The sequence below is a fragment of the Harpia harpyja genome, chromosome 4 (genome assembly GCF_026419915.1).
Source record: "Harpia harpyja isolate bHarHar1 chromosome 4, bHarHar1 primary haplotype, whole genome shotgun sequence".
NCBI lineage: Eukaryota > Metazoa > Chordata > Aves > Accipitriformes > Accipitridae > Harpia > Harpia harpyja.
In genome coordinates this window covers 71,325,860-71,351,239 of record NC_068943.1, presented here as the reverse complement: position 1 = coordinate 71,351,239, position 25,380 = coordinate 71,325,860, and the positions used below count along the sequence as shown (strand labels likewise).

Below are 25,380 nucleotides of genomic sequence, written 5' to 3'. Positions count from 1 at the left end.
GAATGTGCATTCCATTTATGTATAAATAGTATGTGTTGTAGGTATGTATAAATACACATGATGACTTGCCTCATGTGCCCTCTGTTGCTCTAAAAGGCTCTGGTAATTTCCTGAAATCTCTGCCGCCAGCTTCTGCTCAGTCTGAACTAATAAATCCATCCAAGTCTCACATTTCTCCAAGAAGGTCTGCTGCTGCAGCAAGAAAGACTGCAGCTTACTGAAAGACAGAGAGATGCATTCAGGTAAGGTCTCCTCCTCTCACACACAGTGTTAAGAATCTTGCAATAGCTTTCCAGCAGAATTCCAAAACAGATGGTAACACTTTTCCCACTCAGCTGCCTCATTCAATTTATTTAGTCAATACTTTGAAAAGTGGCAGTCTTCATTGTTTCAAATTCTGTTCATCTGAGGCAAAACCAACACCTAAACTCACTGGCTTCGCTCTTTACTTATAAGGACACCAAAGAAAAGGGGCTTTGGTTAATGAAATATCTAAAATGTTTTTTATATTCTGCAAAAGTTATACTCTCTAGCTGTTGTAATCTAAGAAAACTATAAAACAATCTTAAACTATCCCCACCTGAATCTCTCCGTAGTCTGAGATGAGATCAGAGACCAATGTCTGTTCAGGTTCTGCATCCTTTTGATTTCTTTATCATTCAGAGGAAGCCTGTAACCCAGCTCATTAAGACGGTCCAAATCCGGGGCCATGCTGCTGAACTTCAACATCTGACTCTGCAACAAACAATAACAGTGATAACTAGGAAGTTCAGTAATTACACTATTACAGACTGCAAAATTATGAACTAGCACTCAGTTAAATTGGGAACGGTCTCGGTTGCCACCAAGTGGCAAGCAATCCCTATGCCAGGGAAAACTGCATTTTGTTTTCAGCCTCTGGTCCCAGAGCAGGAGAAGATTTATGCTCATGTTTAAATGTGCACAGAGAAGTAAACTCAAATTACACTGAAGTGTTTTGCTGAATTGGGGATTTACCACTCAGAGCTGCAAAAGTAGGCTAGTGTTTGAAACTATATGTATATATTGTCAGAAAAGTGAGCCTTTTTCCTTGTTTCTTAGCCTGAATGTTAGGCTGGCACATTCCCATTGAACTTATTCAACTTTTTATTTTTAGTTTTTTGTTTTGCAGTACAGAAATATCCAATTCACTATGTTAGGAAAATGTCCTGGTTTTTAGCATGCCCAAAGTGGAATTATGTGTATAATTAATCCTGAGAGAAAAATAATTGAAGATTAAAATGACAAAAACAGCCCAGATGGCAAAGTTCATCAACTTCCTGTCAGGACCTCTGAAAGAAGAGGGGAAAAAAAAGCCCTCACAAAAAGAAAGAGTGAAAGAGCTCAAATGGAGATCACACAGTACACAGTACGAATGTTTCTTCAGTATATCAGGATAGCCAAAATGAATAGATGACTTCATCCCTAGACTAAATACCACTGAGACACGAATTGCATAAATTCAAAAAAAGTCGAGAGGAAACAAGATGAAGGAAATCTCCAAAAACTGCTAAAATTTCCATTCCCATTTTGATTTGATTTCTAAGCAGTTTGGCTTTCCTTTTCTTCTTTATTCAGGGGCAAAGTAACATGGACAATCACTCCTTGACAGCCATCAATCTTCTAAATTCTCACTCTTACACTTTGCATGAGTGACGGTTCTTTAATACGTACAGAATGCATGTACGATATTTGTGCATACCCTGTATTACAAATAACAAGGCCAACAGAAAAAATTCAACACTTTCTGCGTTTATTAGTCACCTTGAGTTCCTCCATTCTACTCCGTATTGCTGAGAGATCAGATGAGTGACTGGGATCCTGTCCTTTCAATATTTCTTCTGCTTCTGTTATCCAGGCCTCAAGGACTTGCAGGCTCTTGGCAAAGGTTTGATAGTCCAGCACTCCAGCCTTGAATAGAAACCCACAGTTTAAGAACTTCGGCCCGTAGCATCCATACTGATGTTACACTCCTGGTTATTCTCATTAGAGATCTGCAAACAGCCATACAGGCTAGGAGCAATTGGAACTGCTGCTTTGCTCACAGACTGTGGAATTATTGGGGTTTTTTTTTTAGGTTAGAACAGAGGATTTTTGATCATAGCAAAAAGGTAACACTTCAACAAAATGCAGAAATATCTCCTTGCCTTGAAATAGATAACCTTCTCTACCTTTCTTTTATGAAACTAACTCCTCTGTTTAATTTATTGTCAGCAGAGAGAACCACTAGTTGCTATTATTGCAATTTTAAATTAAAAACTCCTCTTACGTTTTGTCTCCTCAGAGCACAGTGATGTTATAAGCACATTCTAGACAATGCTGGATTTCTTGGGTAAATCCTCTTGCCACCCAAACAGAACCCACTAACTTTGTTGCTTTCTCACCCATATACTTTCCTATGGAACACGTTCTGCCACTTTGTTGCTCTTTAGTCCCTGGTTACACAAGCAATTAGCATCATCTACTGAACAGGGTTTGACACAAATGGTAGGTGTCAGTCTGGTCACTAACATTAATAGGAACTGTAAAAATCAATTCTACACAATTATTCAGAACCTCTCATTTGTTTTACTGCTAAAGAACTAGCTGGGAAGAGAGGTTGTCTTCTGGGGAGCAGTAGCTGTGGATCCAGCCGTTAGCACTATTGCTGTCTGAAGAAAGCATGGTGTCCTTGGCATTCCAGATAGACACTTTCCTCCATAGGTTTGCTATCCTTTCCCCAGAATTTGGACCTTCTTATGCTGGACTTGAGTGTATTTTCTACTCTCAGCTTTGGCTTGCAGGGAAGTCTAGGAAATGCTGATGAACAGGTAACACCGCCCTCTTTTCCCAGGCAGTTTTAGCTAATTTATGTGTTTTCAGGTACCACAGGATGATCAGATTCAAGGACTGAAAACACTCTCTACACACCTGAAGTACAGCCTGTTGCTTGCGGAGAGCCTGTTCCAGGGTTGACAGATTCTGGTTCAGAGAAAGGTGATCAGACTGTATGGCGGCTGCTGCTGAAGCCTCCACCTGGCTTTTTAGCTCTTCTCCCAGTTCTTGAAGAACAACCAGTGACTCCTGTGCTGTCTTCAAATCTGTGAGTACATCCTGTGGCAACACATTGAATAAAGATATGAATAATTAACCTGACACTCTACTGATGTCATCCTCCCCTGATTTAAAGGAGGAATGAAATGACCGAACTCCACCACTGTATGAAAAACTTACATTTACTACTGTATTTCAATGCCAAAGTGTCCACTCACACTGTATGAAAAGGAAGTGATGAGCAGAATAAAAAAAAAGTGTTAAAGTACCTGTGCACAGAGGAACAGAAAAGAAGTGACTGCTCAGCTACCTCTGAGCAAGCCTGAGTTAATGATGAGGCAATATTTGTCGAAACAAACGTTTTGAATCTACTGACACGCTGGTCTGAAGCAGTGGCAGCCCTCACTGTGGGTCGATTCAGGTCTGACGAGACCTCCCTTTTTTTTCTGCTATGAATTACCAGGAGGGATGAAAAAATAACTTTTGTAAATGGCCTAACATAATGGTTAAAGAATGGGACACCAGGAAATGAAGAAATTATTTGAACTGAACAATTTGAATTGCCAATCCAGATGACTATGGCAGCAAATGCTCAAAAAGCTCATTAATGTATTAATTTTTCTCCTTGCAATTGTTTTGCTTACACTAACACAACTAACGTTTTATGTCAATGACACTTAACATTAACTTAAGCTCCAAAGAAGCAAAATGTAACCACAGATAGGAGATAAACTATCCTGCTGCCTTGAGATACAGTCTTGAAAATGGAAGAATCTCAAAGTTTCAGAGTGAATGGTGTCCTTCCATAAGGAAGGATAAAGACATCCCCAGAACATACACAGTCTCTTTTCATTCAGAATTGAACAGCCTTGGGGAATATAGCCTGGGAATATAGCCAAAGGATCTTGTGTTCCTTTCTATTATAAGGAACTCAATAGATTTGGTAGAGATATTTTCCCAAGCAAGAATCCCTTCGATAAGCAGGGACTTAAGAATGAATCAAATTATATAAATTATCCACCTTCTCCAGGGAGATGACTTCAGATACAAGCTTCTGAAACAACGCCACAACAAGTAATGGAGGGATCACAGGAACAATATGAGAAACTCATGAGATTTGGGTAGCAGACATAAAGCTGTCTCTCCTGTGCCTGAGATGCATCACTAAAAAGAAATGTGTTTGTACACAAGTTTCCAATAGACCAAGTATAGAGTTTAGTAATGGAGAGCCTCTTGCTATTTTTAGCCCACAGAGCCGTGAAAAACTGCAAAGCTTAACTGAACATACATTGCAGTCCTGAATCCAAGTAGTAACTTCATCAGCAATGTCTTTGCTGGTGGCAGTCTTCAGGAGTTCATTGGCCTGGTCTTCCCGCTGACGGACAGTGGAAGAGCATTGCTGGTAACAGTCCTTGTACCTCTGCCACAGCTGAAGGAGGCCCTTACTGGCACGCAGCCGCTCTGCAGTCTCCTGCAGAAGGTTGTTCCACCTGGTGAAGAGATTGGAGGAATGATTGAAGCCTTGGAGTCCACAAGAACTATCCCTGCCCTTCTTCCTCTCTGCCATTTCCCATGGTTTTTTGGCTTTTAAGAAATTTGGTAATAATCAGGATCCAGACATTTGGGGAAAAAAACAAGGAATCCAAGATATATGCTGACAGGCTGTTCTGACCTGTCACAGCAGGTCTGATCTGTGATACATCCTGGATGCTATATTTTAATGCTTGAGGTCAGAGCTGGAGTGCACCTTGTGAAGTGAACCTCCTGGTATTTCCACTTAGCACACTTTGGTTCACTGCACAGAGCATCCACGACTGATGGTGAACTACCAGTATGAGATTCCTGCAAGGGCCTAAGAGGTCCAAACCAGGTGTAAACAAGAAACCTTTTCTTCTGCTGTAATTTCCTCCCAAACCCTGACAGAATATTTAAAGTCATAAAGCTCTGCATAACTCCCTTGTAAAAAACTCCCAGACCTATTAAAACTCTTTATATTTTTATTATCCAAATAAATATCTAATCGCCCTTTGAATTCTCAGCTCTAATGGCAACCAGAAATACGTACTTTCTCAAATGTGCTGGTATTTATCAAATTGCCTCATTATTTCTGTACTAAAGGAAATCACAATATTTTTCAATTATTATTATATTATAAAAATGGTGAAGTGAAAATTCTGTCAGTCATCATTGAAACTGTTAAATCCTACAGTATCTTTTTTGAAATGGGGCGAATAATCCCTTCTTCCACTTCCAGATTCTCGGACAGGATGGACCACAGATTAAAAGAAATTTGGCATGATTGTGTTTTCAAAAAAACCCCCAACTTCCACCAAACTAGTTTTTGCTTTTGTATCCTGCCTTTCTGTAGCTTCTCTGAGTAAACCCTTACACTAGTTCTGGCCTGGATTCAAACCTGGGGAAGCTGTTTGCCAAGCTACTGGTGAAGGCTTAGACCTTCTTGCCTATCATTCCCTTCCTACAACTAGAAATAGCAACCTAAAATCTGGGGAACCTGGTGCATGCATAGCAAACAAAATTTTCAGACAGGATTCTCACATTTTAAGTGCAGTATTATTTTCCAGCGTGGTATTTATGAATCTCGGTTGGCAGCCATGCACGGAGCGAAACTACTGACAGTAATGTCCAAATACTTTGCTGGAGAAAATGATGTTTCATTTATCATTAGTAGTAAATGAGACAGTTCTGCTCCAGCCCTCGGCAAAATTAATAACCCTGCCCACCCCCACAAGCCCCCCAAACCTCTAAAACCATAAAATAATAAATCATAACAAAAATAGAAACGATGGACAACTGGGTCAATGGATAAATGCAAATTTACCACTGAGAGTAAAGTTCAATACACAGACGTTTTCTACCTCATATTCACTTCTTTCAAAGTGTTGGTAAGTGTTTCAGTCACTGGTGGGTGACATTCTTTCAACAATTGATTGGTCACAGAACCAAATTTCTGTAAGCTATTTTCTTGCTTTTCCAATTCATCTTGTAGGCTCTAAAACAGAATAATAACAATAATAAAAAGATACATGAGGTATTACAATCGTATGATGAAGAAACATTTTGAAATAGTGTGTATCAATTACATCATGCAGGTTATGAACGCAAAACTTGATTTCACATGTTTCATCTAAACAGAAGTTTGTTTAATAAAAAGACTGTTGTTAGATTCATTTGATTCAATATCATGGTGTAGGAAAAAGTAAGTTTTAACCTAATATGTTTGCAAAATGTAAAAATCTTGTAAAAGAAATTATTCTATTCAATTATTATATTCTTATTCAATTATTCTTGCACAGTAGGAGTAAGTGCATGGAACTGCTTCATAAATAAAAAGTTAACTCATGGAAGAAAATAAATAACATTTTCCTTTTTAGAATGAGATGAAAAAAGTAACAGCATAAAAAAACCTTTATTCTGAAAATAAGGTTCTTGCTCTTTCATTTATCAGTCTGAAGTAGCGCTGGCACAGAAAATGCTCCTTTTTTTTAAACCTTATATATTTGTATGCGTATTGTTACAGTTTGAACAGGCCAGCAAATCTCAACCTGATTAAATAGTATAGTTGAAATCTTAAGAAGCAAAAAAGTCATTTTCTGTACTTACTGGTTTACTGATGACTCCTCTCTGACACATAAAAAGTGAAAACCTAGAAGAGTGGCTGTTAAGTGTATTGATGGATGCTCTTTAAATCTTGGTTTGAAAAGTGCTGTTCATGCTTAGGGAATTTGGCTTCATATATGTCTGGACTTCAAATCACACAAAATATTTAAATGATAATGTAAACTTAAATTTGCTGGCAAATACTAACAACACAAGTTCTTGTTACTTTAAGCATCTGGAAATGTTTGCATAATTATTTTTAATTCCAAAGACAACAACTTTGAAATAAAAGGTTATTCTATGTAATAGAACAATAATTTTAATAATTTTAATTTAATTATTTAAATTAATTTATTTCAATTAATATTAATTTATAATTTTATAATTATAGACAGGAGTCTCGTATTTTATGCTTTTCTTACAGTGGAAATTCACTTGAACATGTGAGTGTCTTAGCTTTTGGAACATTATTTTCTTTATCTTTACTGCAAGCACAGGGTTGGGGGGGCATTTAAAATGTGATCTCAACATGCACCAGTAGCTCAGAAGCATGATGAAGCAGAGTGAGAAACTTTAGTTTTAATGGTCAGTAGCACGATTTAAAAACTTTTAATGATGTGACAGTACAGCTCAAAATTTAAAGAACAGCATCAAATATCCAAAGAGAAAACAACTATCACCATTTTATTTTTCTGCTAAATGAAAAATGCAATGGCTATTTGATAAAGTGTTCTCTTAATGTCATGTGATTTTACTGATTTTTCTTATGAACCAAAATGTATAGTTATCTGCACCCATGCAATGAGAACAAAATTAATCCTTGAATCCATCCTTAGTATGTCAAGAGGCATGGTATTCTTTTCACCTGAAGGTTATCAACTTGGACTTTCACAGCTTCCAAAGAACCAGTAAGAAGATAAAACCGGGACAAAGAATATCTGGCTTCTGTCAGGTAACTATTCAGTTCTTCATAAGTCACTTTGTAAATGCTCCACTGATCAAGAACAGATTGCAACAACATCTTCAGTTGGCTAACCTAGGAGGAGGGAGGTAGAAAAAAAAAAAAGTAAATGAAAAGCATTCAAGATATTTCAGTTTTCTTTAAATTATTTCCTTCCTTTTGATCTCAGATATTACTTGTTCTACATGCCTAATCTTAAACCTGTTGGAGAACAAAGATTTTGCACAACCATCAGCTGGGCTTACACTGGGTATAGCATAAACTTCTGCTTGATTTTATGAAGCTAGGATGGCAGGGACTGAGAAGATATCAAGGCCATTCTAGTTTGGTCCAAAGCAGGATCAAGAGAAATTGCTTAAGACTATGAAACACATGTCCCTAAGGCAGGCAAATCACCCTATGAAAGTCAGCAGAGAGGCTAGCACTAACACACTGCATTCCTCCTGAGAAGGTGGACTGATGTTGATCAAGCTTTGGATGATGACAATTAATGCTGATCTCTTACTTATTCTGCGAGACCTGGGTGCTTGAAAATGTTCCTTACAGATCATTTGGTACCTTTCCACTAAATATCAAGAAGCATCTAAAAAGCTTCAATTACAAGAATTAAAAGCATCCTTGAAATAGGAAATATTATACCCATTTTATGTGGAGTGTACACACAAACTTGGGGATCGATAGAAATTGGGACATAATTCAGAATCTCTTCCCCTACAGTACAGAAGAAATCCACCAGCTGCAAACTGCTAATTCTCCCTCTCCTCTGTTCCCTATTCCTGGAACTATAATTTGCCTCTTGATGGTTCTTTTACCATGTGATCCAAATTGGCCCAGGAATGGTTAATTTCTTGCAGTGTATTCATAACAGCAGAAGAGACTTCTTCCTTCTTGTTCTGTATCAAAGACAGACCACTCTGTTCTACATTTTCTACTTCTTTTTCCTTTGTTCTTATTGCTTCTTCTAATTCCTGAAAAGAAAAAGAAGATACCTGAGTCTGTCTATTTGTTTAATTGGCTAGATAATGCCTTGAGATAGAAAAAATGCCCATAAGCTCCTTAGTTTAAAAAATGGGAAAGTCACGCTTGCATACTCTGACTTTGTATTCTCAAGAGAATCATAACTTATCAGCAATTTTATATAATATTTTATGTTCCCTTTAAAGCATAGTTGTTTGTCTTTAATTTAAATAGAAGCATGTCCTCTAGATTAAACTTCTGTGTAATCTTCCGCTCTCATGTAAGAGTCCAAAACTCATTAAAAATAGGACACCAGTTTGAATACATGGGAAAATTTTTGTGTGCATTAGTTTGTCCTAGAACACTGAGAGGGCTTTTTAATTAGTCCAAAGCTGGCTCAAGCTTCTGGAAAAAACTGAATTTTGCCACCCAAGGAAAAGGACAAAATGACTTCCTAGGGAAAGATGTCAATTTGCCACGCCTCCCCACATTAAGTGGAGTCTTTATTCCTTTGCCAGGTCCCAGAAAAGCCCCTCGCCTGAGGACAGTGAGCCTTCCCCTTTTCTAGATGACAAGTTCATTGGAGTCCAGCCAATGACAGCAAGCAACAGACTGCAGGAATTTTCCTTATTGCCTCGTCAAGGTTGCATGCCATTGGGAAGCATTAATGAGCTCAATAGCATTTTGCTCTGCTCAGCGTTCCCACACACTAACCCAAGAAAATGGGAAGAAAATAAATGGTTGGTGTGAAAACAAGTGAAGACGACAGGGCTGAGTACATAAGCACTGAGGCCATGACAACTTGTTAGTGGCTTGTTTTGCTGCTTCAGGCAAGTGCTGACTTTGTTGTTGACTTAAGATGACCCTAGATTGGCCGTGGAAATGCTGATTCAAAGTTTGCCAGTTTTATCACGTTTTATCAACAAGTGAAGTGCGGAAGCTCTGGTATGTAACATTTGCTAGTCACAAAGCCTGTGATCTCCCTCATGCCTCAATAGCATGAGAATGAAGTTACAAAATGAAGGAGAGAGGACAAGAAGACTTGGTGAGCAATTGTGAGTCATATAGCACGTTCCCATAAGCTCATTCCTAGCAAGGAAACTACCTATATCATTTCATGGCACTGTGCTGGGAGATCCAAGGATCTCCTGCAATGCTCTGACTCCTATGGAAGCTGTGGAGCTTCAGCTAGTGCAAACATTGAGTCTGAGCAGAGGAGGGAAGCATGGCTTCTAGTCTTCAGGCCAGCACAAATCTGTGTTTACCTGTCTGGAGATAAAGTAGTCAGCATGATACGGAAAGCAGACAGAGAGGTGAGAGCAATCTTGTGATGCCCCTACATTAATTAGTACATCTTGACGTCTCAGGTTATATTTTAATTTTCTGCAAACATTTCCTTACTTGAGTGGGATGGATCATCAGGGAAAGAAAACAACACACCAAACCTCCGGGCAAACTGAAAAGCCATGTCTTTCAATAAATTACTCTGCCTATAAATCAAAAAAACCCCAACAACACCAAGTGAACCACTGCCGTAACAGAATTTACATTTTAGGTAGCGGGGAGAGCATTTAGAACAAAATCGTGCCCAGTCTTCAAAACACTTTCTATTAACAGAATTTGTCGCTGCACACATACAACACACTTCTGTCTATATACGTATATATGAGAGCATTTTTCCTGTACTGTTTATTCTTAGTTTTTTCTTCTCTATTATTTTACATTTCTTCAAGTTTGTAGGCATGACCTTGTTCCAGACTACAGTCTTGGAATAATACATCTTTTTTTTTTACCAGCTGACAACAAAGCAAACACTTCTAAGTTGTACCTAGTAAATCTGACTTTTCAAAAAGTGGATTTTAACACTAAAAAAGGCATTTAAGTTTGTACAAGGTTGCTCCAAAATTCAGAATGTAAAATGGGCAAAAGTTTCAAACACCAAGAATAGCAAATATTTCTGGTTCTCTGTGAAAAGGGGTTTCTTATTCATAATTTTAAACTCATAACTGAATTAAAGACACATTACTGTTTCTGATCTGTGATGGGAAAAAATGGTTGCCTTCACTGATTAATATGACGCTAGGCAGCAACTAACATTGGTTAATAAGTAAACTGCAGCTTTTGTACTAGTTGAACTGGATACCTGGGAGAGTCTGATACAGTTATTTCTTAAACAATTTGTTTCTCTGCTGATCAAAGTCTTGTCACTCATAACTGACTCCCCAAGTGTATTTGCTAACTTCCCTGACCAAAAGGAACCATAAAGATGATAAATCAGGTTCAGCTTTGAACTCCAGCCAAGCACAGCATGCTGATTATATCAGGCTATGTTAAATTACCCTTGCTTTAGTCGTATGGGTTTATTGTGCTGAAACCATAAAGATACCTGAATTGAAACTAAGCACTGCAACCAATTTGAAAACTTAGGTCAAGAATTTTGGAAAAAAAAATTTACTTCTATCTTATCTAGCCTAACCGACTATTTGCCTTTACAGAAACAAAGATGGGTTTAATACACTGAATATAAATTAAATTCTCTTATGCATTTCATTTGAATAGATTTCCAGCTGTTCTGTTTGTGAAGACTTAAAAGCTAGATCATATTCATCCCATTCATTAAATGCATGCAGGAAAGACAGCCACACCAAGATAAACACACTTCCTTACTCCCTTTTAACGGGATGAGAACACCAAGATTTTGGGCATACAGTTGTCCTGACAGGGTTTAATTACACATTTGATCTGGTGTGAAATTTATTATTTGGTGTCTGGTAGAACAAAATATTTTTGAGCAAAAATTATCTGATGCTTGATACCAGGTAGAGGCCTTGTTTATAAATTCAGAAAAATTTGTTTTGCCTATACACCTATAAGCTTGAAGTCTAGCCTGACAGGTCCAGAAGCAAGCTTCTAACTATTTAAATACGTGCTATTCTAAGATACTCAGAGTCAGCTATGATACCCTATTCACTGCTGTGTAGTTCTTCTATGAATTTCACACACAAAACTGAGGTGGTTCTGAATGTATGTGCATTATGTATAGCTGCGCTTTGCCTCATCCCGTCTTTGCCCATCGTAATCATGATTCTCCTTCAATCTTCTGAAAGTGAAAGGGAATCCAGCACTATTTCCTTCTCTGGATAGTTCAATATTTGAAAAAAGTTGATTCCTAACACATTTTGAATAAAAGCATAAAATCTTCTTGGATTCTAGCATTTTTCTTTGAATAGTTATGTGGAAAAAGAATGAAAAAAAAAGGCGAGGGGCACGGAGGAAAGGTGTTGATAGGGCAGAAGAAACAAGTTTCCAAATAGTCAAGCATGGTGTTCATGACATCAGGTTCCATAAGACTGGCTAAAGATGAATGGGAACATATTCCTTTGATGGCCTTCTAGTTCAGTACACCTGGCATGCTTGGAAATGTCCATGCTTTAATACACAATGCAAAAAGAACAAGGACTTTGGTTGCTTTTAAATATCTTTGGGACATAATTGTTCCTTCCTCCTTTCTTATTGCTTGCACTTTAGGAAAGAAATCTCTACCTCACTGAAGTAAAGAGGTGTTCTGTCACTGAATTCACTGATATGAAGATTTCATATGGCTTTATCAAGTGTTGTTTCTAACTGTTGGAAAGACAATATTGTTATTTATAAGGGGACATTACCTGACAGTCTTTCAAAGCATTCTGTACTGAAGCCTGGTCTCCAATTTTCTGTTGCTGTTTCAGCTTCTTCTCTTGGGTTTCAAACCAAGATTTTAGGCACTGCACGTTATTTTCATATTCTGTCCAGGATTCCTGCAGACTTTCCAACAGCTGGATCTGCAAAGAAATATGAGTATATACTTTCTCACACAATTACCTTTATTGTTGGGTCAATTAAATAAATCAGCGAAGACCAATGCTGACCAGTGCCTTCTCAGAATTCAATTCTTTCAGAATTTAAAAACAGTATATGCATTCAAATTTAAATATATCTGCTATTTGTAAAAAAGATCATAATAAAAAACATGCTTTATCCAGAAATAATTATATAGTGATAACATATTAAAATATTATGACACACTGAAAGAAGCTAACACTATACCAGAACATTTTTATAAAGTGGAATTCTTTTCAGAGATCAAGGACCTCAGGTTTTCCCAAATAAAACTAAGCATGCAAACATACATTTTATATTCCTTGCATATAACTGCAGTAAAGCAGAAGAGGGTTTATATTACCTCCTTTGTCAACTGACTGCTTTAAAGTTACTTAGATTTTTCTGATTGTTCTAGGCATTATTCAAAGGCAAATGAGATAGCACTTATATTCTTAAAAAAAAAAAAAAAAAGAAAGAAAAGAAATAACAAAGCAGAATTTGAAAGCAGCAGCATTGCCATAAAAAGCATTCACATTACTTAAGACAAACTCCACTCTAGGGAATGAGCCATCTTACTTAGCTGTACTTTTAGTTAGAACTGGGGAAGGATGTGATGGTCAACAGCAGCCTTGGCCACAGTGACAATGAGAGAGTTGTGAGTGAAGTAAGGAAAGCAAGTAGCAGACTAAAGATCCTAAGAATAGCAGACTTTGGTTTGTTCAGGTCCCGTGGGAAGTTGTACTGAAGAACAAAGGAGTCCAGGAAGCTGGTTGATCTTCAAGGACAAATCCTCCAGTCACAAAAGTGACGAGTCCACAGAAAGTGGATTACAAAGAATGGGCCTACAAGCATGGTCTGGCCATGCAGCGCTGATGTCAGGAAAGCAAAATCTTGGCTGGAACTAACTAGTGAGGGACAGAAGCCCTTCTTGTTACTCTTCACAAGTACATCAGCAACTAATGGGAAAGCACAGAATAGTCTGAGGTACACAGTGTCTTCTTTGCTCTGGTCTTACTGACAAGGTCTCCTCTCATGTCTCCCAGGTCTTCATGCCAATTAACAAATTTTGGCATACAGAGGTACTAGTCATGGTAGAGGAGGAAAGAATTAGGGGCTACTTAAGTAAACTGGACATACAAAAGTCCACAGAACCAGACAGGATGTATCCGAAGGTGTCAATGCCATTTCAAGGTTGCCATCTATCACCTTTAAAAGGTCATGATGGTTGGAGGAAGTTGCTCGTGACTGGCTTACCACAAATCCTGCCAGAAGCCATTTCCACACACATAAAAAACTACAAGGAACAAGCATGGTCTTACCAAGGGCAAATTGTGCCTGGCCTAACTGATTGCTTCTGCTATGATGATATGACTGTCCCTGTGGACAAGTGAAGAGTAGTAGATACTGTTTACCTTGGCTTTTTCAAGACTTTTGATATGGTATCTGTAGGGTAGCAAAACTGAGGAGACATGGGCTGGATGGGAGGTCTACAAATGAATGAACTGACCAGAGTCATCAGGCTTAAAGGTTAGTGGTAAATATTTCAACGTCTATCTGGCAGTTATTTACAACATGCATGTTCAGAGTCAGGCATGGGGTTGATATTTAATACTGTCATCGATAAATTGAATGACTTGATGGACTGTGCTTTCAGCAGATTCATAGATGACACTGATTTGGGAGAAGTAGTTGATACGCTGGTGAGTAGGGCTGCCATTCAGAGAAACCTCAACAAGATGAAGGAATAGGTTCATCAATCTTCATGAAATTCAGCAGAGACAAATATAGAGCCCTGCACCTGGGACAAAATAACCTCGTGCAACAACATAGGCTGGTAGCAGGCTGGATAGAAGAAAAAGATGTAGGGGCTATGGTGGGCAATAACTTGAACATAATAAATCAGCAGTGTGCATTTGTGCTGATGAAGGCCAACTGCAGCCTGGGTTAGATTATTGAGAGTGCACCCAGTAGGTCAAGAGAAGCAGTTCTTTCCTTCTCTTGACACTTGTGACCCATTTTGGGCCCTCCAGTGCGAGGGAGAGATTGACTGAATGGGCACTAAGGTCATTAGGGGGCTGGAGCACATGACATACCAGGAGAGGCTGGCTTCATTCAGCCTGGGTGTCGTGGTTTAACTCCAGTCAGCAACTAAACACCACGCAGCCGCTCACTCACTCCCCCCCACCCAGTGGGATGGGGGAGAAAATCGGGAAAAGAAGCAAAACCCGTGGGTTGAGATAAGAACGGTTTAATAGAACAGAAAAGAAGAAACTAACAATGATAATGATAACACTAATAAAATGACAACAGCAATAATGAAAGGATTGGAATGTACAAATGATGCGCAGTGTAATTGCTCACCACCCGCCAACTGACACCCAGCCAGTCCCCCGTGCTGCGATTCCCTGCCCCCACTTCCCAGTTCCTATACTAGATGGGACGTCCCATGGTATGGAATACACTGTTGGCCACTTTGGGTCAGGTGCCCTGGCTGTGTCTTGTGCCAACTTCTTGTGCCCCTCCAGCTTTCTCGCTGGCTGGGCATGAGAAGCTGAAAAATCCTTGACTTTAGTCTAAACACTACTTAGCAACAACTGAAAACATCAGCGTTATCAACATTCTTCGCATACTGAACTCAAAACATAGCACTGTACCAGCTACTAGGAAGACAGTTAACTCTATCCCAGCTGAAACCAGGACACTGGGGAAAGAAGGCAAAGGAAGCATCTCACTGTGCTGTCCACTCCTTATGGGGAGGTATGGGGAAGATGGAGGCAGACTATTCTTGGAGATGCGCGGTAAAAGGAGAAGAGATAACAGTCACAGGTTGCAACAAGGGAAATTCTGACTGGGAACAAGGCAAAAACTTGTCCCCCACAAAAGTGGTTAAGCACAGGAACGAGCTGTCCAGAGAAGTTGTGGAATCTGTCCTTGGAGATTTTCGAACTCAGCTAAGCAAGTCCCTGTGCAATCTGATCTAACTGTAAAGTTAGCTCTGTCTGAGCAGGAGGTTGGACTAGATGACCTGCAGAGGCTTCCAACCATTATAATCTTATAGTTCTATGTATTTTGAAAGTTCGCTACAGAGCAGTTAGGTTTTTTTCTTTACCTTTTCTGTTATCAGGCCTTGCAGGATCTGCCAACGTCTGTTCATTGCTCCGAGTTGTTCAGCAAAATCAGTTTTGTCGCTACGTTTACTTTCAACATCCTGGCTGCTAATTTGTAGCACTGATTGGTTCACAAAGTCTACCGTCAATTGTTTGCAATTTAAATCTATCTTGAAACCCTAGTAGAAAAGAATGGAATAAAAACCCCCAAACATAAGTACCATAATTTCTCACCTTCCTGCAAAGCAGAGGAAAAATGTTCACAAATTACAGCTTTACCACAATTTAGCTAAAAGGGTTTTTAGCAACGGACTGGCAATTAAGAACATTGTTAATTTTTCCTAAATATTGAGAAATAAAGCAGCAATACACTGCCTTTGGAATAAGAATCTGCCCCCCCCCCCCCCCCCCAAAAAACCCCAAACCCAAAAAACCCAACATCTGTATACATATTGATATTGGTCTCAAGGATCAGATTTTAGAAAAACTGGCTATATATTATTTTTTTCACTTTATTTAGTCTCACAATTTTTAATACAAAACCAGATAAGATGGAAAATATTCTTATACACAAAGAAGAATAATAGCCAAGAAGTAAAATGATTTTTCAGGAGGCTAGAGAAACAAATCTGACATTGAGAAGAAAGTCACTGTGTGTAGATCTATTACAAGAGTGTTACTGATATAGTTAAAGAAGTGAAATTGTGTTATATCTGTACTTCTTAATAGTTATCTCAATATATAGCATCTCTCCTTTTTGCTTCAGATACCGATCAAAATTATTTTGATCTGTAAACCACTGGCCACCTTCCATTCAAGAACAAACTACACTTTGAGGAGAAGGTGATACTATGCAAAGAATTCATAAAACAACTTATATAATTTGCAAAGTGCTTTGTGGTTTTGGGTAAAAGACAGATCTAATAAGGTTTAATCATGCATATTGGTTTGGATTTACCTGGAAATTAAGGTAAGCATATTAAAAATTATATTCCTGCCATAAACAAACAGCAGAGTAGAAGTAATTTGGGCTTCTTTTCCACAGTATCAAATATTAACCAATTATAACTTGTGTAGAATTCTAACCACTCCATAACGTAAGGGTTTTTTTTCCTTAAATCACTTATACTTTACATATGTATATATACTGAATGGGGGTAATTCAAAAGGGAAATCAATAACATTTCCACTCAGTACCTTGTACTTCTGGACATAATCCTGAATGACTTTCTGTCCTACTACATTTTTTATGTTCTCTTCATCCTGCTGAATGACATTTTCCATCAGGGAAATCCAGCTCATAACTTCAGTGATAGCATGGCGAGAGGGAATTTTGTCCATCTGGAGCTGTAGAGATAATAGACTTAAAATGCATGTTGTGAAGAAAATGGACAAGAATTCCTTGCTTTGCATTACCATAGTACATTTCCTTTACCTGCTCTTATTATCATGTTATTCTACATTCATAACATATCACTGAAGTTTATAAAAAGAAAAAGAAGTAAAAAAAAAAAAAAAAAAAAAAAAAGAAAGGTTTTAACAGGAGATACATTGTATAACTGCATGCATCCTTATAAGAAAATATTACATTAAAGGCTTTTTATTTCCACTCTTATTTGTACAAAGAAACTGGACAAACACAAAGATTCCATTTCTGACTTCCTAAAGGTTCTGCATTCTCATTCCAAAATTCTGTATTGGGCTTATGTAGAAGATCAACTGTAACCTATGCTTTTCCTGTCTTTGTAAATGGCTAATGAATAGACCCATGGAAAATAATTTTATACTACTCATCTTGTGTGGTGATTTCTAAATGGGCTGATTTTGAGTAGTACCTGTTTTTTTCTTAAAAGACTCACTTTCAACATTTGATACAGTAGTGCATGCTTACATTCGGTTACTCAGAAACGTTTTCTATTTTTAAATAGACATATATATTCTGCATTACAAGACAATTCAGAGAACTACTGAATGACATTATTTTTTTAATATAATAGACTCAGTTAACATGTGTTACCCTTCCTCTCTCCCCCTAAATTGCAATATTACTAACTCTGAGAGCATTCCAAATTATAAACTGAAGCGATGGCTTACACTGATAACCTCCTAGCAACTAAATACTAAACCAACTTTTAGACCAGTATAATTCTTTAACTTCAGCATTATAGCATTAAACTCCCCCCTCAAAACTACACAACCAAAACCCTCCTGCTCCTACACACACTAGCAGGAACCTTGCACAATGTTTTTAGATTTATTTTGTCTTGCACAGACTTGAACCCAGTCTATTCAATTTGAACAAAACCACCATCCAAACCTGGCAGGGCACAGGGATGTGAACTTCCTTTTTCCAAAAGACATACCAACATGTTGAAAAAACCCTCATCTGTTCTTTGGTTAAAATTTAAGAAATGTAACTGTGAAAGTCTGAAATTAACACCAATTGGTGTTAGACAGTATGGGTACAGGATTTGGACATAAGTGTAAGCTTTCCCACATTAAAACAGGAGTAACTTTGTTCCTATCTTGCCTCACATGGATAAATTGAGGAAGGGAGCAACTATCTCTCAAAGGCAGTGCCAACCATACGGTCTGAATTTTCTGGAATATGAGAGGCCATCACTGGCCTTCCTTACCTGGTGCAATTTCTCTTGTACTGCTGGGATTTGTGTGAGCAGCTCTGTCCACTGACTGTCAATGTGGGACAACCCTGCACGCAGTGCTGCTGTATCCACCTTCTTCAGCCTGAGGAGCTGGTTCCCAGTACTCAGGACAGAAGATTTCTGTGATGATTTAGCATCCACTTCTTTTGAAAACTCCTGTAAGCAGAACCATTTTTGTGGAAATAATCAACTATTTGTTTGTTGTACTTAAAGCTTTACCTCAGAAAGCTAAGAATATCCTCCCTTCCCTTTAAAAATGTGTACTTTAGTGTTCACCAGCTACACTTCAGACCAACTGAGAACAAAAATTGTTTACTGTCATAAAACCATTTTCTGTTTTCAGAGTCATCAAGCTTTACAATCATTGCATATAGCAAAGGAGTACTTAATGTGCATATGCATCAGGTTTTTGAAGGACAGCTCACCTACAGAAGTGGATTTTTTTTTTTTGCATAGTCACTACTTCAACGATGAGAAAAAGTATAACCATATGATTGCTTCACTATTTATTTGTAACTGGAGAGAAAAAGGTGTCCTATGTCCATAAATGACTTACCAAAAAGGAGTTCAGGTGGTCTCGGACTGTTTCCAGTTCCTGAGGAACTGTCAAAGACTGCTGGCTCCAAAACTCGAGTCGCTCCTTTGCAGATTGCAACCAATGTGTCAATTCATTTGATTCACTCTGATACCTGTAAAGATGTTTAAAGAAAACTAAAACAGTCATCGCTGCTTCTCACCTCCAACTGAGCAGTCTCTCCTCCAATTTTAAAAAAACATGATTTAATTTTTAAAGACTGGCATGGTATGAGGAAGCTATTATTTTAGCCATTACACCCATAATTCGTAACAGTGCCTTTGTTTTGCCTCTTAAGAAAAACTAAGTTTAGTGAAGGACAAGTAACTGGGTTAAAAATCTGTTTGGGCAAGCTGTAACAGCACCCCACACACATAAACAGATTTTTGCTTTCCATTAGAAGGCTCAATCTTCCAAAAAGCTTTACCACAAGGTCTCTCAGAGCAGAAATTTGATTTTTTTTTTCAAAAACTATGTCCATATCATTTCATATGCCAAGCAAGTAATGAGATGTCAGAATAAGAGTGTCTCCACATAACCTTTATACATACAAACCCTTTACGTATCTCTCTTGAAAGGCTAGTGAGCCAACAAACCAGGGATACTATGAATAATAGACAAAACTTGTATAGCACTTAGAGAATTCATTTCAAAAGTAGCATATAAACATATAGTAAAGGCAGCTAAAAGCTTCCTTCCATATATGCAATGACACAGACCCATGAGAACCCAGCAGTGGTAATGCCCCTACAAAAACATGCTGAAGCTACTCATGCTACCTAGCAAAGCACACACCCTTTCTCATCAACCTGTATGCACATGGAGCTTCTAAATTAGTCATCTAAATAAGATATCTTCTGACTTCCTCCCACCAGCTGTTATCTGGTACATGTTTATTGCAAATGAGAGAGTATGATAGCACTTCTATGGAAAAGAAGTAGGATATTGTAGAGTAGTCAAACCATCATATGCATCTCAAAGTACTTTCTTTTAAATGTCGAATCTAATAGTTCTGAGTTCAGAATGACTTTGACCTGAACAGTGCAGGAGAAGAAGTTTATACTGTCCATTACATCAGCATTACCTTGTCCAGTGCTTCAGTATTGTCTCCAGCCTGTGAAGCTCCTTGGTAACCTTGCTGGTGTTACTTAACCAGCATTCTCCTAGTTGGTTCAGCTGACTTTCAAGATCTGAACAGCTAACAGAGAAAAGGAGCCTTTTCCCATCATCTAGCACTTGGTATAATTTAGGTTGGTATTCAGTGAGGTTAGATCTCAGATGCTGTAATGACAGAGGAGATGGTTAGATAGCTCTGCAGGTCTCTGGTACCACACTTTCTCAACATTTAGTTTTCTTTTATTCTATTTTGTAGCATATCCAATGTCACCACGGCACATCACATTTTTCGCCCTCTGCTCCAGGTCTAGAACTCCCTGAGAACCATCATAGAGGTAACCTGCTCAAAATCTGAACGTGCTGTCACAGAACCCCTCACTTCAATATGTCTATTGATACCTCCTTATGATGAACTCCTCCTTGGTGTAGATATTTTACACTTGAAAAGAATATTTTCAGAAGAATCTTCATGGAGCAACACCATTTCTGAGAGAAATTGATTAAAATGTCAGAACTTAGTCTACCATCTGCTGAAAACTTTACTTCAATGAACGTTAAAGGTGTCCAATATCTATTTATTAACAGTGGCCACTCTTCAGCCCTTTCAATGCCTATCTTCAGCTCTGTGGTCATCCAACTCTTCTTTTACTGATCTACCCTCCTGCTATCCATGGCTACAAAAGAGAAGATCACCCCACCCATCCAAATCCCTGAACACAGAAACCAATTGTTATGGCACAAGAAAGCAAAAAAGGTACTGAAAAAGGAAAGGCTGTTCATACTCTTACTCTGAATCCAACCTGGAGCAGAGACAGCCTAGCATTAAACAAAACCAAAATAAAATCCACACACAATAGATTGCTTAAGTTCTCCTCATACCATTGCAAAAGCAGAAAGCTGTCTGGTAAAAGAACAATATACATAAAAAATTCAGAGTAGACAAGAAGTCAACTTGCAAGAAAAATTTGGCAGACATTTTTCTGTAAAACAAAACAAGAAAACAAAAAAAACCCCAACCAAAGTGTCTGGTGTATAATGAGACAAAACACTAGACCAGAATTCTCATTTTGAGAACAGACTGAAAAAACAGGGTGTGGTAGAAAACATCTAGTTTTTGTTGCATTTGAGAAGGAAGGCAACTTGGGGAACCACAGGTTGTTCAGCCCCACCTTGCTCTCTGGAAAGATCAGGGAGCACATCCTCTTGGAATCCATTTTCAAAGGACCAAAAGGTTATCAGGAATATTCAGCTTGGATTCACTAACTTGACAACATTTTATGACAAAATTACTGTCTCTGATGTGACTGAATTCAGCGTGGCCTTCTGACACTCTCTCCCACAGGACCCTTCTCTGGAAGCGGAGAGAATGGGGGCTGGATAAATGGACTGTTACATGGGTTGAAAACTAGCTGCATTACCAGTCTCAAACACTAGTGATCAAAGGCTTGATGTCTGGCTGGCAGACTGTAATGGGCAGAGTACTCCAGAGACTGTTGATATTTGAGCCCAAACATCTTCAACATCTTCATAATGGCATGGATGATGACAGAGAGCAGTCCCTCAGTAAATTTGTGGATGACACTAATGTATGGAGAGCGGTTGAGACAAAAAATGGCAGACCTAGTCCAGAGACACTTTGATAAACTTGAGGTTGGAGGCAGCAGAAACCTCAGGACGCTCAACAAGAAGTGCAAATTCTGTGCCTTAGGCAGACTAACCCCATTTTCTCAGTACAGGCTAGGAAGGGAATGGCTAGTGTATTTAACCTGGCATCTTCCATAACCAAGACATCATGAATAAGGGAAGCCACAGCACTGGCCTACATTAGGACTGTGAACAACTGACTTAAGTTATTTTATAATCTTCATCTACATGGTGCTGATGAGGCCACATCTTGTGTATCTGATTCTGCTCTGCCCCCACCTCCCACCAAGTTCAAGAAGAAGGTAGTAGTCAGGGCTGGTGTAGAGCTATTAAGATGTTTAGGGACCTAGAGCACATGTCCTTCAAAAAGAGGCTGAGGGAGGTTTGCTTGGTTTAGATTGATAAACATTAGGATAAGGGCCGGTCTAACAAAGGCCTACACTATTTGGAGTAGAATCAAAAAGATGACAGAGGTAAATGCTCCTCAGTAGTGCCACACAATATAAAAAAGACAAGCTGAAAGTTGAAGATTTAGATTGGGCATTATAGAAAACCTTTTCAGTAGGAAGTGGTGCAGCACTGCAACTGGTCCCCAGCTCGCCTGTGGGATCTCCATCTTTTGAGGTTTCCAAAGCCATTGCTGATCCAGCCCATGGCAACTGTCCTACTTCAAGTGGGAGGCTGGACTAGATGACCTTCAGAGGTTCCTTTCATCCAACTTTTGCATAAAGAATGCCTAAAAAGCACCAACCTGAAAAAGTGTAATCCGATCTGTAAGCCTGTCCTCCGTCTCTTCCACCAAACCAACAGTGGGGATGCTACCTTCAACAGACTCCAGCTGTCTGCTAAGTTGCTGGTAATCTTCATCCAGATGCATCCAGGTCTGCAAACACAAATTATCCATGTATATGGTGAATATTGAATCTGCGTGTCTAGAATTTTTATTACTTGCTTTCTCGATCTGAAATCCTATAGCTGCATGGCTGTGATTGTACAGAAATAACAGTACAAATGTCTAGTGAACCTATAATAAGACACCATCTCTGTGTCAAGCACAACTTTTAGTTAGAACACATGGATAAAGCTGTCATATTCTCCTTGTCAGCTAAAGCTAAGTAGCTCTTCTAAATTTAGAGGAACACAACTTGTGTCACCTAAGGGTCACAACAGCTAAATAGCAAAGATCACACGTAGTCTATCAGTGTCTTGTGTGTATGACAAAAGGGACTGATGTCCATTAATTCTGTCCAATCACAGGAAATCAACATTATAGAATAACCTGGTGGTTGATCACAATGGCAGTACAGAAAAGACCACAGAAATTCTCACCTCTAGAATGTATTCCAGCTCCACACCTCGTTTATGAGCCAGCTTTAATACAGCTGAAGCTTGTGTCATTAGCTCTGAATGTGACTGAGTTTCCTTCAAGAGAGCAAAGCTACTCATCTTTCTAAAGAGTGTTTCCGTCAGGATCATGTGAGACTCCAACCCCTGAAAATATTCCTGAGAAATTTGGGTGTGAGGGACAGGGTAAAGAGACAATAGAAAAAAGAAAGTGCAATTGTTACTCAATTCATTACCACTAAACCAACATTTTAAGACAACAGCAGTACAATCAAGTATCTGTAGACATAGAATCAGGTAAACTTTTCACTCCATCAACATTTCACAAAATCCAACCACACAGTTTAAAAAGGACAACAGCCTTTTTAAAGAAAGAAAGAGGTCATCATTTCCCACAAATTCCATCCCAACCCTCATTCCATAAACAAAAATAGCTTAAATCAGATATACACCACCAAAAATTCTGCCTAATAAAAAAAATGTGGAAAATTTTTCTTATAGTTTGTAGGTGCTATTAGCAAACAGAAATTTCTCTTGGGAAAAATGGAGTAGTGGATGAAATTGCTATGTAGCATGACAGGACAAGAACAGGAACTTTTATTAGAATAAGGAAGAAGATGCAATTTGCCCGGGCTCACCTTCAACAGAGCATCTGAAAATCATTCAGCCAGAACAGTTCATTGATTCCAATTTAAAATACAGTAAGTTTTAATATATCCTGATTTAATACTGGCCCACCATTCTGAAAAGCTCCTGAACCTTTAAGAACAGAAGGCTAGCAATTTGCTTTGTAGAAGCTTACAGTCATGATTAGTCCAGAAATATGTCACAGTTTCTTACCTTATGTTTGTCAAGTAACAATCGAACCTCTTCCTTAGAAGCAACAATCATTTTCTGGCCACCAGACATCTTTTCTTGGCCTGTTTCTACCAGGTCAGCCAGGTCCTGCAAAGCCCGTTCATACTGCCTCTTAAGAGCCAGATTCTGATTCAGGTCACTCCGTCTGGATCCAATGATCATCATGAGCTCATCATACTTATCCTTGGGGGCAAAGAGCAGCAATGATGATCCTTATTTCACACCTTACATGTCTTCCTAGAAGTAACCTTACTGTCCCTGTATTCTTCTGTGAATACTAGCAGAATAACATCTATTCCCTGCTCAAAAAGACTATGCAGATATACTGTCTTCATTGATAAATTAACAACTCACGATTTAAAGAGAGAAAAAATTAAGCAAGACCTGCAACTCTTTCAAGTGCATACATTTGGGAACAAAGTTAGCAAAGTCCCAAAGGCTTGCTTTAAGTAGCAAAGGAGTAGGGTGATTGGGCTTAAGTCATCCAAAACCAGATTACTGTGTGGCTACTGCACACTGCAGATGTTGTTTACATTTGGCTTCTTATATGGCAGAGGGTTGGATGGACTCCATCATGGCTACAGACTATAGGCATCTCAAAGCCAGATGTTTCCCTCTCCAGACCCAGTAGCTTACTGGTAGCAAGCAAGATACATACAACCTGTAAAAACCAAACCAGGCCTAGAATAGCAGTATACTTTATATAGAACAGTAAAGTCCAAAAAAGTGCAGTGTGTACTTCACAGTGTGCACTTCACAGTGTGCCTATACGGCCAAATTACAAAATGAACCAAAAGAAAGAATCTCATCAGTTTCCATGTGTTATTACTCATCTTGCATACCTCAACCACGAAAGTGAGGAAAAACCCACAGATGCTTTTCTTCACCTGAACAGGACTACCTTCTTGTTTTGGCTTTGAGAATTGTATTCTCAGAACATATGTCTGACTGTGAGGATAAGCCCATACTTTTGATCAAGACAAGACATCCAGAAACTAATAAACCAAACTATCTCTATGAGCATCCAGTGTAAAGTACCTACCCTCAGACTGCAGCTGGCTGTCCTAGCTTTAAAGAGAAAATTGTGAGAAATGCAAGTATCACAAAAGCAAAAGGAAGGCTTTCCTAAAAACTGAAATCAAGGGCGGGGGAGGATATCTATACACATAATCTGACAGGAAAAAAAAAAAAAAAAGCGGGAGGCTCTAAGACCAAAAGGATAAAGAACTGGGCAAAAGACACACTTGCACAAACTTTTGTCATTCTTTTTAAATTGAGATCACTGTTTTATTGGCTTAATAAATTTATGGTCCAGTTTCATCTGTTTTCTTTGCTTCCAATTTATTATTATGTCATTATAAAGGGTAAAATTCAGCAATAAACCTTCTCCTTGATCTTTCCTTAAGCATTGCCCTGCCTCAGCACCAAACTGCTCACAGAGGAGTTTCAACAACCTTATAGAAGTTCTGGATCAATTACCCACATGTATCTACCTCAGAGAGCCTTAAGATAAAAGTCCTGCTGCGTAGGTGTGTTCAAAACCAAATCTAACTGAAAGCATGCAGGAACATGACAGCTGTTCTAGTAAAAGCAGAACATTTCCAGTTTCAGGCCACACTTAGCTAT

At 38.6% G+C, this 25,380-nt stretch overlaps 1 protein-coding gene across 18 annotated transcripts in view; it reads right to left on the bottom strand.

Moving 5' to 3' along the window:
• SYNE1 (spectrin repeat containing nuclear envelope protein 1) overlaps positions 1–25,380 on the bottom strand; it is a 327,350-nt gene that overhangs the window by 50,573 nt on the left and 251,397 nt on the right. For all 18 annotated transcript variants that reach the window (XR_008234789.1, XM_052784707.1, XM_052784709.1 and 15 more), the window contains 17 exons: positions 23,737–23,937; positions 22,882–23,055; positions 22,304–22,435; positions 19,877–20,073; positions 18,775–18,907; positions 18,192–18,374; positions 16,753–16,902; positions 15,558–15,734; positions 12,253–12,408; positions 8,443–8,598; positions 7,535–7,705; positions 5,928–6,061; positions 4,340–4,541; positions 2,929–3,111; positions 1,783–1,929; positions 581–735; positions 70–217 (listed from right to left, as the gene is read on the bottom strand). Coding sequence is in view for 17 of the 18 variants with exons in the window: in XM_052784707.1 (XP_052640667.1) it covers positions 70–217; positions 581–735; positions 1,783–1,929; positions 2,929–3,111; positions 4,340–4,541; positions 5,928–6,061; positions 7,535–7,705; positions 8,443–8,598; positions 12,253–12,408; positions 15,558–15,734; positions 16,753–16,902; positions 18,192–18,374; positions 18,775–18,907; positions 19,877–20,073; positions 22,304–22,435; positions 22,882–23,055; positions 23,737–23,937 (2,799 nt within the window). In the remaining variant the exon portion in view is untranslated. The remainder of the gene's footprint in view (positions 1–69; positions 218–580; positions 736–1,782; positions 1,930–2,928; positions 3,112–4,339; positions 4,542–5,927; positions 6,062–7,534; positions 7,706–8,442; positions 8,599–12,252; positions 12,409–15,557; positions 15,735–16,752; positions 16,903–18,191; positions 18,375–18,774; positions 18,908–19,876; positions 20,074–22,303; positions 22,436–22,881; positions 23,056–23,736; positions 23,938–25,380) is intronic.